A 12,291-nucleotide genomic window follows, 5' to 3' on the forward strand; every position below is an offset into this window, starting at 1 on the left:
TCCAAAAATTCATTTTTATTTAAGATTATTTTTCATTTAAAACACTCAAAGCAGCATAAAAATAAAACATGAAAGTGTTTTTGATAAAGAAAACCAAACTTACTCTATATTATTTAATTTGCATTCATTTGTATTATAAACAAAATAACATTTAAAGCCCGAGGACCGAGAGAATAGTATGGCAGTTTGCATCAGCATTAAAACTCATGTAAACACATATTCATCTTTTCATGAGATGACATTTTGATGGCATTTTGACTCACAGCCCTTTACAGTGAATTGCAGACACATTCACAGTAGTTGATGTGATGATGAATCCACTTTGGGCACGCTGCTTTCAGGATGTCACAGCTAGTGGTATGCCTTACTGGAGCAAGGCCAGAGATATCTGCAAGTTTCAACAAAAGTACATGAGAACTCCCACTCTCTGGACTTCCAGTTTTCTACACGGCGGTTCAAAGATAGTCCAGAATGAGTGAAACTTTAGACCAAAAGTTTAATTTTGTGGATTAAAGATTTTTCCTCTTGACATTTTCTTTATGCTTGTGATAAAGGGGATCAAGAAGTAAGTTTTTAGAATAGTCTCGATTTCAAATTGTAATAAATAATGAATTTCACAGATGAAGCGAGCAACAGCAGCCGGTTTCTAGCAGCAGTTTCCTGATACCAGTCGTCTTCCTCAACCACGATAACCATTTGATTCTTAAACACACAGAAAGTGAATCCCATGCTAAAATGTACATTTTTACAGCAATAAAAAAAACAAAAAAATATCCGGTTACAGCCTCCTGTTTTGGTCTTCATAGAAGTTTCTTTAATTTAATACTAGAGAGGGTTGCAGCTGCTAGCATTGCCAGGTGTCCCAACATAGGAAGCTGCCGCCCATCTGTGTTTGCTGGGCTTTACCTTCTTTAGTTTAAGTCTCGGAACTGGACCTCCACAGTGTTTGTGCTGTCAGTGCCTTGCTTACAGGGTGGTATAGTCTGTCCAAGAAGTTGGTGCTTTAGTTTTGGTGAGTGAAATTCAACAGTTGTATTTGTCTGTTACTTAGCACTAATTAGCTTCAAGTCTGACAATATTAGGCTAATGAATTCCCACTCCAAACAAGATCACGATCATTTTGGTTCCAAAAATTTACACAGTGGTACCAAAATGCTGATTTTGGGAATTCAACACGAGGAGTAAGCGGCCCCTCCATTTTTATATACAGTCTATGCTTTTGCCATTCACTGTGGACTGTCTTGCTACTGCTGTTTGCTGCTTTTTTAGCTGAACTCCAGCCAACTGTACAATGAGACAACTAGGAATCAAACGGCTCCCCTAGATCATCTGTGGTTTGTCTGTGCAGCAGCGTCATGGCAGATTCCATTTCTCTGGTGTTAATTAGTGCCTGAGCATACATACAAATATATTTTATTTGATCCAAAGAAAAGTGAATAAATTTAAAATATGCACAAGAGTTTACAGTCACAAACAAGGCTGCACATAAAGTGACTCATAGTGAAATACTTAAAGCATTTTTCTGGTTTTATAACAATTCACGCTGTGCAAGAGTCTCCAGAAAAACTTTTGACTCCTTCCATGTGCTATCCAGTGAAGATACAGTGTTACAGTAATAACCAATCTGCCGCAACAAGTCCACTCTTATGGCTAGCGGCCACAAATAAGGCAGTTTGGTTTATGATGAGTGCCGGCATTCAAGGCAGCGGCTCACATTATCGGAGGTGGTTAAGCATATCATACATCAAGTTTCAGGTCAGTATCAGCATGGGACATTGCAGTTACACTTCTGAGTGATGAGAAAAGTTGGCAGAGAGGTTATTAACCCTCGTGGCTATACGGGAAGCCATTATCTAAGAGTCAATTTCCATTCTTTCTAACACGATCAAGTCTTACAATCTTCGTCAGTGTTTCAAGATTCCATCCACATTTTTCAGACTTATAGCTTTGCAAAAAAAAAGCCACAAGCAAACTATTGTGGGAACCTGTTTTCCTTCTAATCTGTCCTCTTCGGAGTGAGATCCTCGGTTTTCAGCCATCACTCCTGCTTCTCTTGGCCCCAGCTATCATCCATGCGGGCCCAGTGGAACTCGTAGCCCTTGGAGAGCACAAGGCTCTCGAGGTCCCTGTCCTCAGCCCTCTCCTTGACCCTCTGCTCCTCCAGAATAGAGACCAACATGTCTCGTTTCTCCACTGTTCTCATGATCTCTGCGAGGATCACCTGTTCCTCCTGCAGCTCTGAGGCACTCTTCTTTGTATCTAAAAAAGAGTAGAAGACAGAAATAAGAGCATGCTCTATTATATCAGACTGCAGCGCTGTGTGCTCAAGGCCGTACCCTCTACTGCCATTTTGCGCCGCAGATCCTGCTGCAGCCGACTCTGTGTGTCCTCCAGCTCCAGCTCCTGAGCGCTGAACAGAGGAGAAAATAGTGAGACCTCTACATGCGAGAAAAGGGAATTGCTTTCATAACGCATTCACTTACAAGATCATGAGTTCAGACTCATAGCGTGCCAATCTGTTCTTCTCTAGGACGAGCTTAAACCAGGACTGATAGAGCTGGGCCTCGTCATTGTCGTCCGTCTGAGGAGATTCTGTAAAAAAGGGAAAGAGGGAACGATGTAGGGAGGAAAAAAGAGGTTTGATAGGGATCAAAAAAGAAGAAAGACATTCAGAATTTATATCAATTATTTAAAAACCACAGCAAGAAAAAAAAAAATCAAACTTCAATGACATACACATCATGTCACGGGGTCATATACTATTCACTGGAACACAAACAGAAGCCTGTATTGTAGAAAGATGAAGCAACAATAAAGTCCCTAGTGTCTATTATGAGCACAGCCATTAACCGTATGTAGAGGCTTTTAACCAGACCAGGATTACAAGGCAGTGCTTTTCTCTAAATGGTCTGAGAAGTATGGGCAGTGCAATTAAACAGAACGAGAAGGGAAAAAAAAGAATGAAGCTTTCACTGTGGAATTCCATTGAGCTGTATAGTAGAGTGAATCAAGGTGTTATGGTACAGACTCCTGTCAAATAAAAGCAGCTAAGCAATGCTGAGACTCACAGGTTTGTAAGGTTTGTCTGAATGTACCTGTTTCTCCTCTTATGATCTTTTCTATGGCCACTCCTCTCTCCTCCAGGTCCCTCTGCTTTTCTCCGACTTCCTCCAACTGTCTCTGGATCACCTGTGCAATGCAACGACGTCGCCGTATGACACGTGTAGTTAGATGTGATCAAAGGAGATTAATCAAGGGAGAAATCGTTCTTTGAAATTTCTGCTTTCCCCTCCATACAAAGGATCTAAATTCTTTTGTGGTGTTCACAAATAAAATTAGCCCTTCTTTCTCTGAAGTGTCCTTGTTATTCTGGGTAATTCTGAGAACTTGTAATGAACAAGTTTAAAGGCCCTATTTCTTCAGTAGAAAACACTTACATGAATCATTCAGAGTAAGAGATTTTTCTGCCGTTTTCTTTTTTTTTTTTTTTTTTTTTTTTTTAAAATGCAATTTTTCAATTCTGTGAGCACTGCAAACAATGTTCCGTTTAACATCCTTGTAATGGGGTTATGGAAGAAATCTCAGAGACGGATATCAGCAGGGACCGTCTGCAGTGAAAGGAATATTGGGAAATAAACAAGGATAACAAACTGAAGGGAAAACCTGAAGCACCGACTCTTACGGTGAGGAGTGCTTCTGTTTGTAAAAGGTCACTGCAAATAAACATTAAGCTGGTCATTTTTATCCTTTGATGAAACATTTCTGTCATGGTGGGAGTAGCCTCTTCCCAGGTGATGATGCCCTCATCCACAGGGCAAACAGACTCCCTGAAAGGTTTGATGGAAATGATGTTTTTGGAGGGGACGTGTTAGACAGCAGTCTTCACCACTATTATAATAATAATAATAATAATAATAATAATAATAATAATAATAATAAAAAATAATAAATTATAAAAAAAAAAATAATAATTATAATAATAAAATAATAATAATAATAATTATAATAAAGAACAATAATAATAATAATAATAATAATAATAATAATAATTATTATTATTATTATTATTATTATTATTAGTATTAGTATTATTAATAATAATATAATTATAATATTATAATAATAATAATAATAATAATAATAATAATAATAATAACAACAATAACAATAACTATTATTATTATTATTATTATTATTATTATTATTATTATTATAATTTTATTAAACCACTATCAAACACATACAGGAATATCTTTGGGAAGAAGGGTATTTATCCGTGTGGTAGAGCTCAGGAGACGTGAAGAATCACTGCCAGGAAACATTGACGTCTGGTGGTCCACGGTAGCCCACTACCTTATTAAAATATGTTATATTGATTTTTTTCCCCCCCAATTTGTTCATGCCTGAGTCCTTTTATATAATCAGATGCAAATATTTAAATACTCAAATAGCATCCATCCATAGTCTGCCCTGTTTTATTCCTTTTCATTCTTTATGGCCCAAGAACCAGCTGGGGTCATATGTGAAATGAGAAAATTCTAATAAATACCACAGCCAACCACCTGAAAACTGGTGGAACGCGAGCTCTAATTATTTCTTCTCATGGTTGGATTGATGGGCATTTTGTCACAACTGATTGGATTGTGAATGCAGAAAAGTGCCATCAAATTTTGATCCACCGTGCAATGCCATCTGAAAACATCTGATTAGCAACAGCTTTGTTTTTCAGCATGACAATGGTCCCCAAACACACTGGCAAAGCAGTCAAAGCATGTTGGGACAGAAGAACATACAACAGAACACCACGAGTCATGGATGGGCCTCCCCACAGCCCGGATCTCATCACTATCAGAACCTAACATATTGGATCAGAAAGCACTGCACATATTATACTGTGCTTTACTACTACCATATATGAGCTATTGTGTAGAGGTCTGGGGAAACACACACAAAAGTAATACACAACCAATAACCACAATGCAGAAAAGAGCCATTAGATTAATAAATAATGCAGGGTTCAGGGACCATACAAATGCACTCTTTATCAAAATGCAAGCCATAAAATTTCAGGACTTGGTGAAGTTTAAAACAGCACAAATAATATATAAAGCAAGAAACAAAATGCTTCCAAAAGAAATGCGTAAATTTATAGAAAGACGAGGGGGGAGGAAATGGAATTTAAAAATACAAAGTGCTAGAACAACTTTAAAAAGTATGTCTGTCTCAATAGTGAAGAAAGTAACAACATAAACCAGTTTAAAATAAAATATAAAAAAAATAATAATTGTAGACAAATATAAGAATAAAGAAAACGGGGTTGACCCGGGACAGTAACTGAAGTGATGTTTTGGTTATTGTGAATTTGCTAATTTACATATTCTTAGTCTTTTATTATATGAAAGAAACTATATTGTGATGATTTGTGTTTCGTTTTGCTTTTGTTTCATTGTTTGTTTGATTTAAGACTAAAAGAAAACTAAATGAGGCAGGGGCAGGGATAGCTCAATAGGTAGAGTAGCTGCCTCATGATTGGAAGGTTATGGGTTCAACTCTACTGAACGGCTACCCTGAGGTACCCCTGAGCAAGGTACCATCCCTACACACTGCTCCCCGGGCGCTGCATTGGTGGCTGCCCACTGCTTCACTAGGTGAATGGGTTAATGCAGAGGAGCAATTTCCCTACGGGGACTATCACATACACATTATTACATTATTAAAAAAAATAAAAATGAATGAGATGAAAAATTTGTGGGGGTGGGGACTAATAAGTGTATACTTGTGTTTACTCCTTTTCAAACAAAAGAGTGGAATGATATGAGGAAATGATGGTGAACGTACACGTTTGAAATAAAAATGAACTGAACTATTCAAGCAGTTCTAACAGTGAGGTCTGAATCATCTGGACAGAAAATGGGACTAGGACTATAGAAAAAGCAAGAAAGCTGCCAAACAGAGTTAAGACTGTGTTGATGATACAGGCAGTCATACCAAATATTGATTATCAAGCTCAACAGAACTGCACAAAATCAGTTTTAGACTTTATATTTCTTTGTATGTTTTCACATGTTTAAATAAAATCAGCGCACCTACTTCTTATAAAATTAATAAGAAACGAGGGGTGGCTCAACATTTTTGCACAGCACTAAAGATATAAGTGTGCTCATAGACATAAATGAACTTTTGACTACAAAAAGTTGAAACATAATAACACCTCTCTGTTAAAGCCATAACTGCTAGATTTTCAGTGTCATCAGTGTGGGCATACTCTCAGATACAAACATCGTGGATCTTTTTGAGCGAGCAGCGAACCTTTGTTCTTTAAAAGCATCAGGTAAATGTAAAATGTATAACTATGACTGGTAGCAAAAAGCTCTTCAGTCAGACACACGTTAGGGGTTTTTACATTTTTGTCAGGTCAGACCAATGCACAGCTTTCCAGCACAAATCTCTCTATTAACCACAGACTGAATTTAAAAGGAAATTACGATACCTGAGCTCTGTGAAGCCTCTTTAGCTGTTCTCGTTTAGCCTGTTGGGCCACTGTCTTTGCCTGCTTCCTCCTCAGTTTGTCTGAATGCAGCTGGGACAGGAAGCGTGGAACATTTCACAAAATGTACACATGGAAAAAAACCAAAAAACAAACCCAGTACACGCGGGAATAACTGGAATGTGCCGTGTCTCACTCAACAGGAATGTACAAACCTTCTGACTGGACCCCAGGTTTTCATTTTCATCATCACTTGAGGAGGGCTCCTCCAAATTCTGCTGACTGGATGCTGGATATGTAAGAGTGAAAAGTTAAAAAGTGAGGATAATTAGAAACTCTTAGCATTTTAGATTCGCAAGAGAAAAAAAAAAAAAGAGCCTTTTTGGATTATACAGAAACTTTTAAATTTAGCATGAAAAGTAGGGATGCACCGATACTGGTATTGGGTATCGGGGCCGATACTGAAAATATGTGTGTACTCATACTCATAAAAGTTAACCGATACCATGAACCGATACCAACTTATTTCATTAATCAGAGGGTGGCTTGTCATTTTTGTTGTAGATTTTTAGATTGGCCACTAGGGGGACATCCCGCGCTAAACAGGCACAGGGTTAGATGAGTGAGACTGGCGGCTCCAGATAAAAAAAGAGAAACTGGAGGCTGCTGTAGCTAGGCTAAACAAAATGTCAGCAGTGTGGAACAGCCAACTTTAACTCAGGTTTTGGAAAAGCGATGAAAAATGTCAAGAGAAAATCCACGGGCAGTTAAAATAACAGAGGCTCTGATTCATTTTATCGCTCTGGATGACCAGCCAATGCCAGTCGTGGAAAACATAGGATTGAACCGTCTTCTCAGCATACTCGAGCTGCGATATGAAATTCCCAACCGCCCACACATCAGGGAGATAATGGTGCCAAAACTTTCTGAAGAGGTAAAGACAAGCAGTGTGTGCGCGATGTCAGTCCTTGGTTTAACGGCGCAGTGGACTGATGATCCACGGGCAGATGAGAAGTTTGTTCGTCAATGCCGAAATACTTTCGTTATTTTGTTTGTTTGTTTACAATATGGACACTCTGCAACAATTTAAAAGTTTATTTTATTCTCAAACCTAATTTGTATTTATTATTCTGAAAGCTCGAGACAGTGCCAATAGTTCAGTGATATTTTGTTAAATTACAATGTGGAGACTCTGCAATAATTTAACAGAAGTGCTTATTTTTCACTTGAAATTTTTTTGTGGTCATTTTTATTAAGATTTTATTTTTTATCGGCAGAGAATAAAATAAAACCTGTCTTCCAATTCATTGCATTTGTGTGTGTGTGGTAGAAGTATCGGTTTTTGTACTCTGTATCGGCAAGTACTCAGATCCAAGTATCGGTATCGTATCGGTTTGAAAAAATTGGTGTCGTTGCATCCCTAATGAAAAGAATGCATTTAAAGTTTTTTTACTATGATAATCCCATGGATGAGCCTGCACTCCAAACACAAAAAAAAATTGGCTCCAAAAAGTATGGAAACCATACAAGCATGAAGCAAATAAGCAATAAAGGGGGCCAAAAACCTCTTCCTTCTTTTCAGCAGTGGATACTGAAATTAAACAGAAGACTTTTAAATAAGGAGGCTTGAGATTGCTCTAAACCCTCAATTTCAGATGGCTTTCTCTATTGCTGGAGCTGTACAACACAGAGCAGAGGAGCTTAACGTGGTCATCTCAGCCACACAGCTCTGAGTGTGAGCAGTAAACCCCACCCGCCCGCTGTTTGAGCCTTCTGTCTATGAGGGGCAGCCAATTACAAGAAAGCTAGCCTAAATGGAGGCTGGTATTAAAGGAAAAGGTGCTAAAGGCTTGTTTCACACAGTGGATGACCAGATGGGCTACACTAAGGGCTAGGGTGTGCGAATCATGCAAAACTACTTTTATTACACCCAGTAGAGAAATCAGAGACCTAAAAATGAGGAGAATAGATCCCCTTTAAACCTCAAAAACACACGTTTAGCAAAACAAGATCCTTTGATTCTGTCTGGAGGGTTTTGTTTGGTTCACTTCTCTGATCATCAGACATTATTGCAGTTGCAGCTGCCCACTGACCTGAGTTAAAGTGTGCAACTTGTAAATTGGATCACATCCTAGTATTGAAGCTAAGGGCAAAAAAATCCAGAGGATTTAAAGCACTGTTACAAACAAGCTTCGGAGTCCCTACACTAACCTTTGTTTCTGATGTTAGAGAGGATGTTTGTGATTTCCTTTTGAACCTCCTGGTCTTTCCCTTCACTCCCAGACAATTCCCTCTTCCTCAGCCTCAAGGAAGAGAACAAGTTGACCCTTTTGCGTGCAAATGGGCCAATCTTATCAGCGAACACCTCTCCAGAGTCTTTACGGCCCTTTAAGGACACCTGCTGCAACAGGGAAGGCAGGTCCTGCCCCGCCCCCCATGGATCTGCCCAATGAGCTTCGTGCATGCTGGCCCGGTCCTCTCGGGATGACTCTGGCGCTATGGCACTGAAGCGTGAGCTAAAGCTAAACGCTCCCTCGGACATGGGCCTCCGTTTGCGGGGAGCGTCGTGTTTAGGTCTCCTGTTAAAGCAGAGGAAAAGTATCAGAATTTAATCTGAGAGCAGTAGAGAAGACAGCTTGGTTTATATAACAGCAAACTATGAGCCAAGTATTTTATACATTATGACTGCAGTGTTGGAGCTGCTGAGTTGATTGGTCCCGCTAAATGTCCTCCTGAAGGCGTTGGCTATAGCCTGGAAGGCTGAGGGGGATGAAGCTGAAGTTTGGCTCGGGGAAGCCTCCCCGCTCTGGATCGAGTTTCTCCGAGGCTCATCTAGTTGTGCCTCTGCCTGTACCAGATAAAACATGAGAAGAGGATGAATGTATTCAATATAATGTAGGATTAATTCCTCTTATATCTCTCACATCACTGTCCTTGAGCCATTCTACATAGCATAGAAGGAAAAGATGAGAAAACTATCTTTCATATCCAGGCTCATCTTCTCTCAGGTTAATAAACGGATCAAGTCTCCACCTGGTCCTTATGTTGTGGTGCGTTTTCGGTGGTTGTGCTAACGGGAGTTTCCTCTGGGTTGACCTCCACGTCCCAGTTCAGAAGCTTCTCTTTGGCAGAAAAGGACAAGGCCAAGCGTTTCCTTGGCGTAGATGTTCCGCAGATGGCCGAGCGCTCCTCACTCGTCTCATTTACCTCTGGAGGATTCAGGGTATCCACTGATGTTTTGGAACTGCTGTCCGAGTGCTGAAAGAAGAGCAGAAAATAGTCTTTTTGTTCACACTGTGCAACGTCGATGAATTACACAGACACCCTTGCTCTTAGTTATAAGATTCCTTAAAAACAAGACCGTTCTGTATCCAGTGAATGGAAATTAGTCATAACATACAGGTTGTTTTTCTGCTGGAGTGATCTCCTCATAGTCAGAGTCGGCTTCAGGGACGGTATCAGGTCCGTCTTTGTCCGGCTGTGAGCTTTTGGGATAGCGCTTGATGAAAAGCAGAGGGAAGGCTACATAAAGAGACACAACAGGGAACACTTTACAACAAAAAAATATGCAAATACTGCAACCATTTTTCTGTTACCCAGCAACTATTAATTTACCTGAACATAATACAGGCACGAAACACTGTCTTTTTTTCTTTTAGGTTCAGCATGCAAATGGAAAATGTGAAACACAGACATCAAAACTTCAGCTTCACATTACTTCTCACATCTTTAAAATGTGAATGATGCCACTGAAGTGACTGACACGATTCAACAGGGTTCTTACAGCTTAATGCAAGTTGTATGAATTTTAACACCAACTTTGCAATATCCAGAATTAAAGTGAAGAAGTGCACCAGGTGGCAGCTCTGAAATAAAGCCAATGTTAGCATCCACAATAAGCAGATCCGAGGTAGTGCGCTAATCCAAAATCGCTGATGTTTTGGCTTTATTATCTGAAATATATGCAAACGTATGGGCATCCTATGGGACTCCACTGCAAAGATTTCCACTGTGCACTTAATACAGCACGCCTCTTAAACAGTGGCTGGTACCAGTTCAGTCATGCAGCAAAAATTTGGTTCAAAGTGCAATTTTCTTTCAATCTGTGCAGTCAGTACAATATGATAAATCGACCTGCATTTACACAATGCTTTGATCATAGTCGCTCACACACTGAAGGGCACACGAGGAGCAGTTTGGGGTTCAGTATCTTTTCTAATGAATAATCAGACCCCACCTTATCTTAAAGACCTCTTATCACCCCAATAGAGCACTTTTATCACCCCAACAGAGCAGTCTGAGAGCAGACTGTTGGCTTACTTGCGGTTGCTAAATTTTTAAAAGTAGAATGGGAGGCAGAACCTTCAGCTTTCAGGCCCCTCTTCTGTGAAACCAGCTCCCAGTTTGGATTCGGGAGACAAACACCCTCTCTACTTGTAAGATTAGCCTTTAATCTTTCTTTTTTGATAAAGCATATAGTTATAGGGCTGAACCAGGTGACTGAATCCTCCCTTAGTTATGCTGCAATAGTTCTGGGCTGCTGGGGGACTTCCATGAGTGTTTCTTCTTCACTCCCTATGTGTTTACATGCCACTCTACATTTAATCATTAGTTATTATTCATCTCTGGCTCTCTTCCACAGTGTCTTTTATCTTGTCTCCCTCGCTCAGCCACAACTGGTTGTGCCAGATGGCCGTCCCTTCCTGAAGCTGGTTCTGCCAGAGGTTTCTTCCTGTTAAAAGAGAGGTTTTTTCCCCACTGTCGCCAACGGCTTGCTCATAGGGGGTCATCTGATTGTTGTGGTCTTTACCTTACAATATAAAGCACCTTAGATGACTGCTGTTGTGATTTGATGCTATATATTATTAAAATTAAATGGAATGGTATAGAGTAATATTTAGCTTTGTCCAACTCACAGCCAGTCAGTAAATAATTTCAAACCAGTTTGTTTTAAATTGTAAAAGTCCAGTGTCTGACAAAAGTATTAATAAGAATGCTAAGATGTCACAATTCAATTGAAAGATTGATTTAAGAGATTTAACACAAAGTAAACCCCTTGTTTCTGTTAAGACCTTTTTGTAAATGTGACAAATGAAAATACCTGCTGCAAGTTTTTTTTAGAAACCTGTATCTTAGGGTTCGCTAACTAATGACAGATTAATGCAGGGGTGTCAAACTCAAATACACAGTGGGCCAAAATTCAAAACCGGAACAAAGTCGCAGGCTGACGTTAATATTTATTGAAATATGTTTATTCCTCCAGATATAAGAATGAATCTTTTCTTATGGACTCAAACACGTTTTGCTGAAAAACTGAATATGGAACAAGCAAAGCTTAATACTAAACAATATATATATTAGCTGTATAATACCAGTAGGCCAGCTCTAATAGTAATTTGGTATGGCTTAGGCCCGCAGCCAGAGTTTGACACCTATGGATTAATGAGTACAAGTGTAGGTGTGTACTCTTTAAAAAGCAGTGTGAGCCAAACCACCTTGAAACAGGTGGCAGATTGAATAATGCTAAAAATATATGTATGAACTGTAAGCAGCCATAACAACAAAATTATCAACCTGACACATAAAGAAGGAAAACTATTTGTTTTCTGAGGATTTGTCAGTCATGGCTGCAGTTAGGAGGAGGAATACTGTCTGTCCATCACATCACAGGAATCAAATCACTCTGCAGAAAACAACAAACAGCCCAGAACGCTACAAAGTTGGGAAACAGCGACCTCTAGTGTTGAATATATTGAATGACAGTTTATCAACTACAAAAAAAACCAAAAAACAACACAAGCCTA

The 12,291-nt window shown here is 39.4% G+C and overlaps 1 protein-coding gene across 1 annotated transcript in view; it reads right to left on the reverse strand.

Annotated features, from left to right (window-relative positions):
* The window catches only part of mical2b (microtubule associated monooxygenase, calponin and LIM domain containing 2b), a 74,775-nt gene continuing 62,484 nt past the window's right edge, over nucleotides 1-12,291 (reverse strand). The window contains exons 28-37 of the mRNA XM_087844101.1: nucleotides 9,888-10,009; nucleotides 9,519-9,745; nucleotides 9,166-9,339; nucleotides 8,699-9,066; nucleotides 6,703-6,776; nucleotides 6,491-6,580; nucleotides 3,096-3,189; nucleotides 2,484-2,592; nucleotides 2,337-2,410; nucleotides 1-2,259 (exon numbers count right to left, since the gene is read on the reverse strand). Coding sequence (XP_087700227.1) covers nucleotides 2,039-2,259; nucleotides 2,337-2,410; nucleotides 2,484-2,592; nucleotides 3,096-3,189; nucleotides 6,491-6,580; nucleotides 6,703-6,776; nucleotides 8,699-9,066; nucleotides 9,166-9,339; nucleotides 9,519-9,745; nucleotides 9,888-10,009 — 1,553 coding nt within the window. The 3' untranslated portion in view covers nucleotides 1-2,038. The remainder of the gene's footprint in view (nucleotides 2,260-2,336; nucleotides 2,411-2,483; nucleotides 2,593-3,095; nucleotides 3,190-6,490; nucleotides 6,581-6,702; nucleotides 6,777-8,698; nucleotides 9,067-9,165; nucleotides 9,340-9,518; nucleotides 9,746-9,887; nucleotides 10,010-12,291) is intronic.

This window comes from Neolamprologus brichardi, chromosome 7 (assembly GCF_056152115.1).
Source record: "Neolamprologus brichardi isolate AB-2024 chromosome 7, ASM5615211v1, whole genome shotgun sequence".
Classification (NCBI taxonomy): Eukaryota; Metazoa; Chordata; class Actinopteri; order Cichliformes; family Cichlidae; genus Neolamprologus; species Neolamprologus brichardi.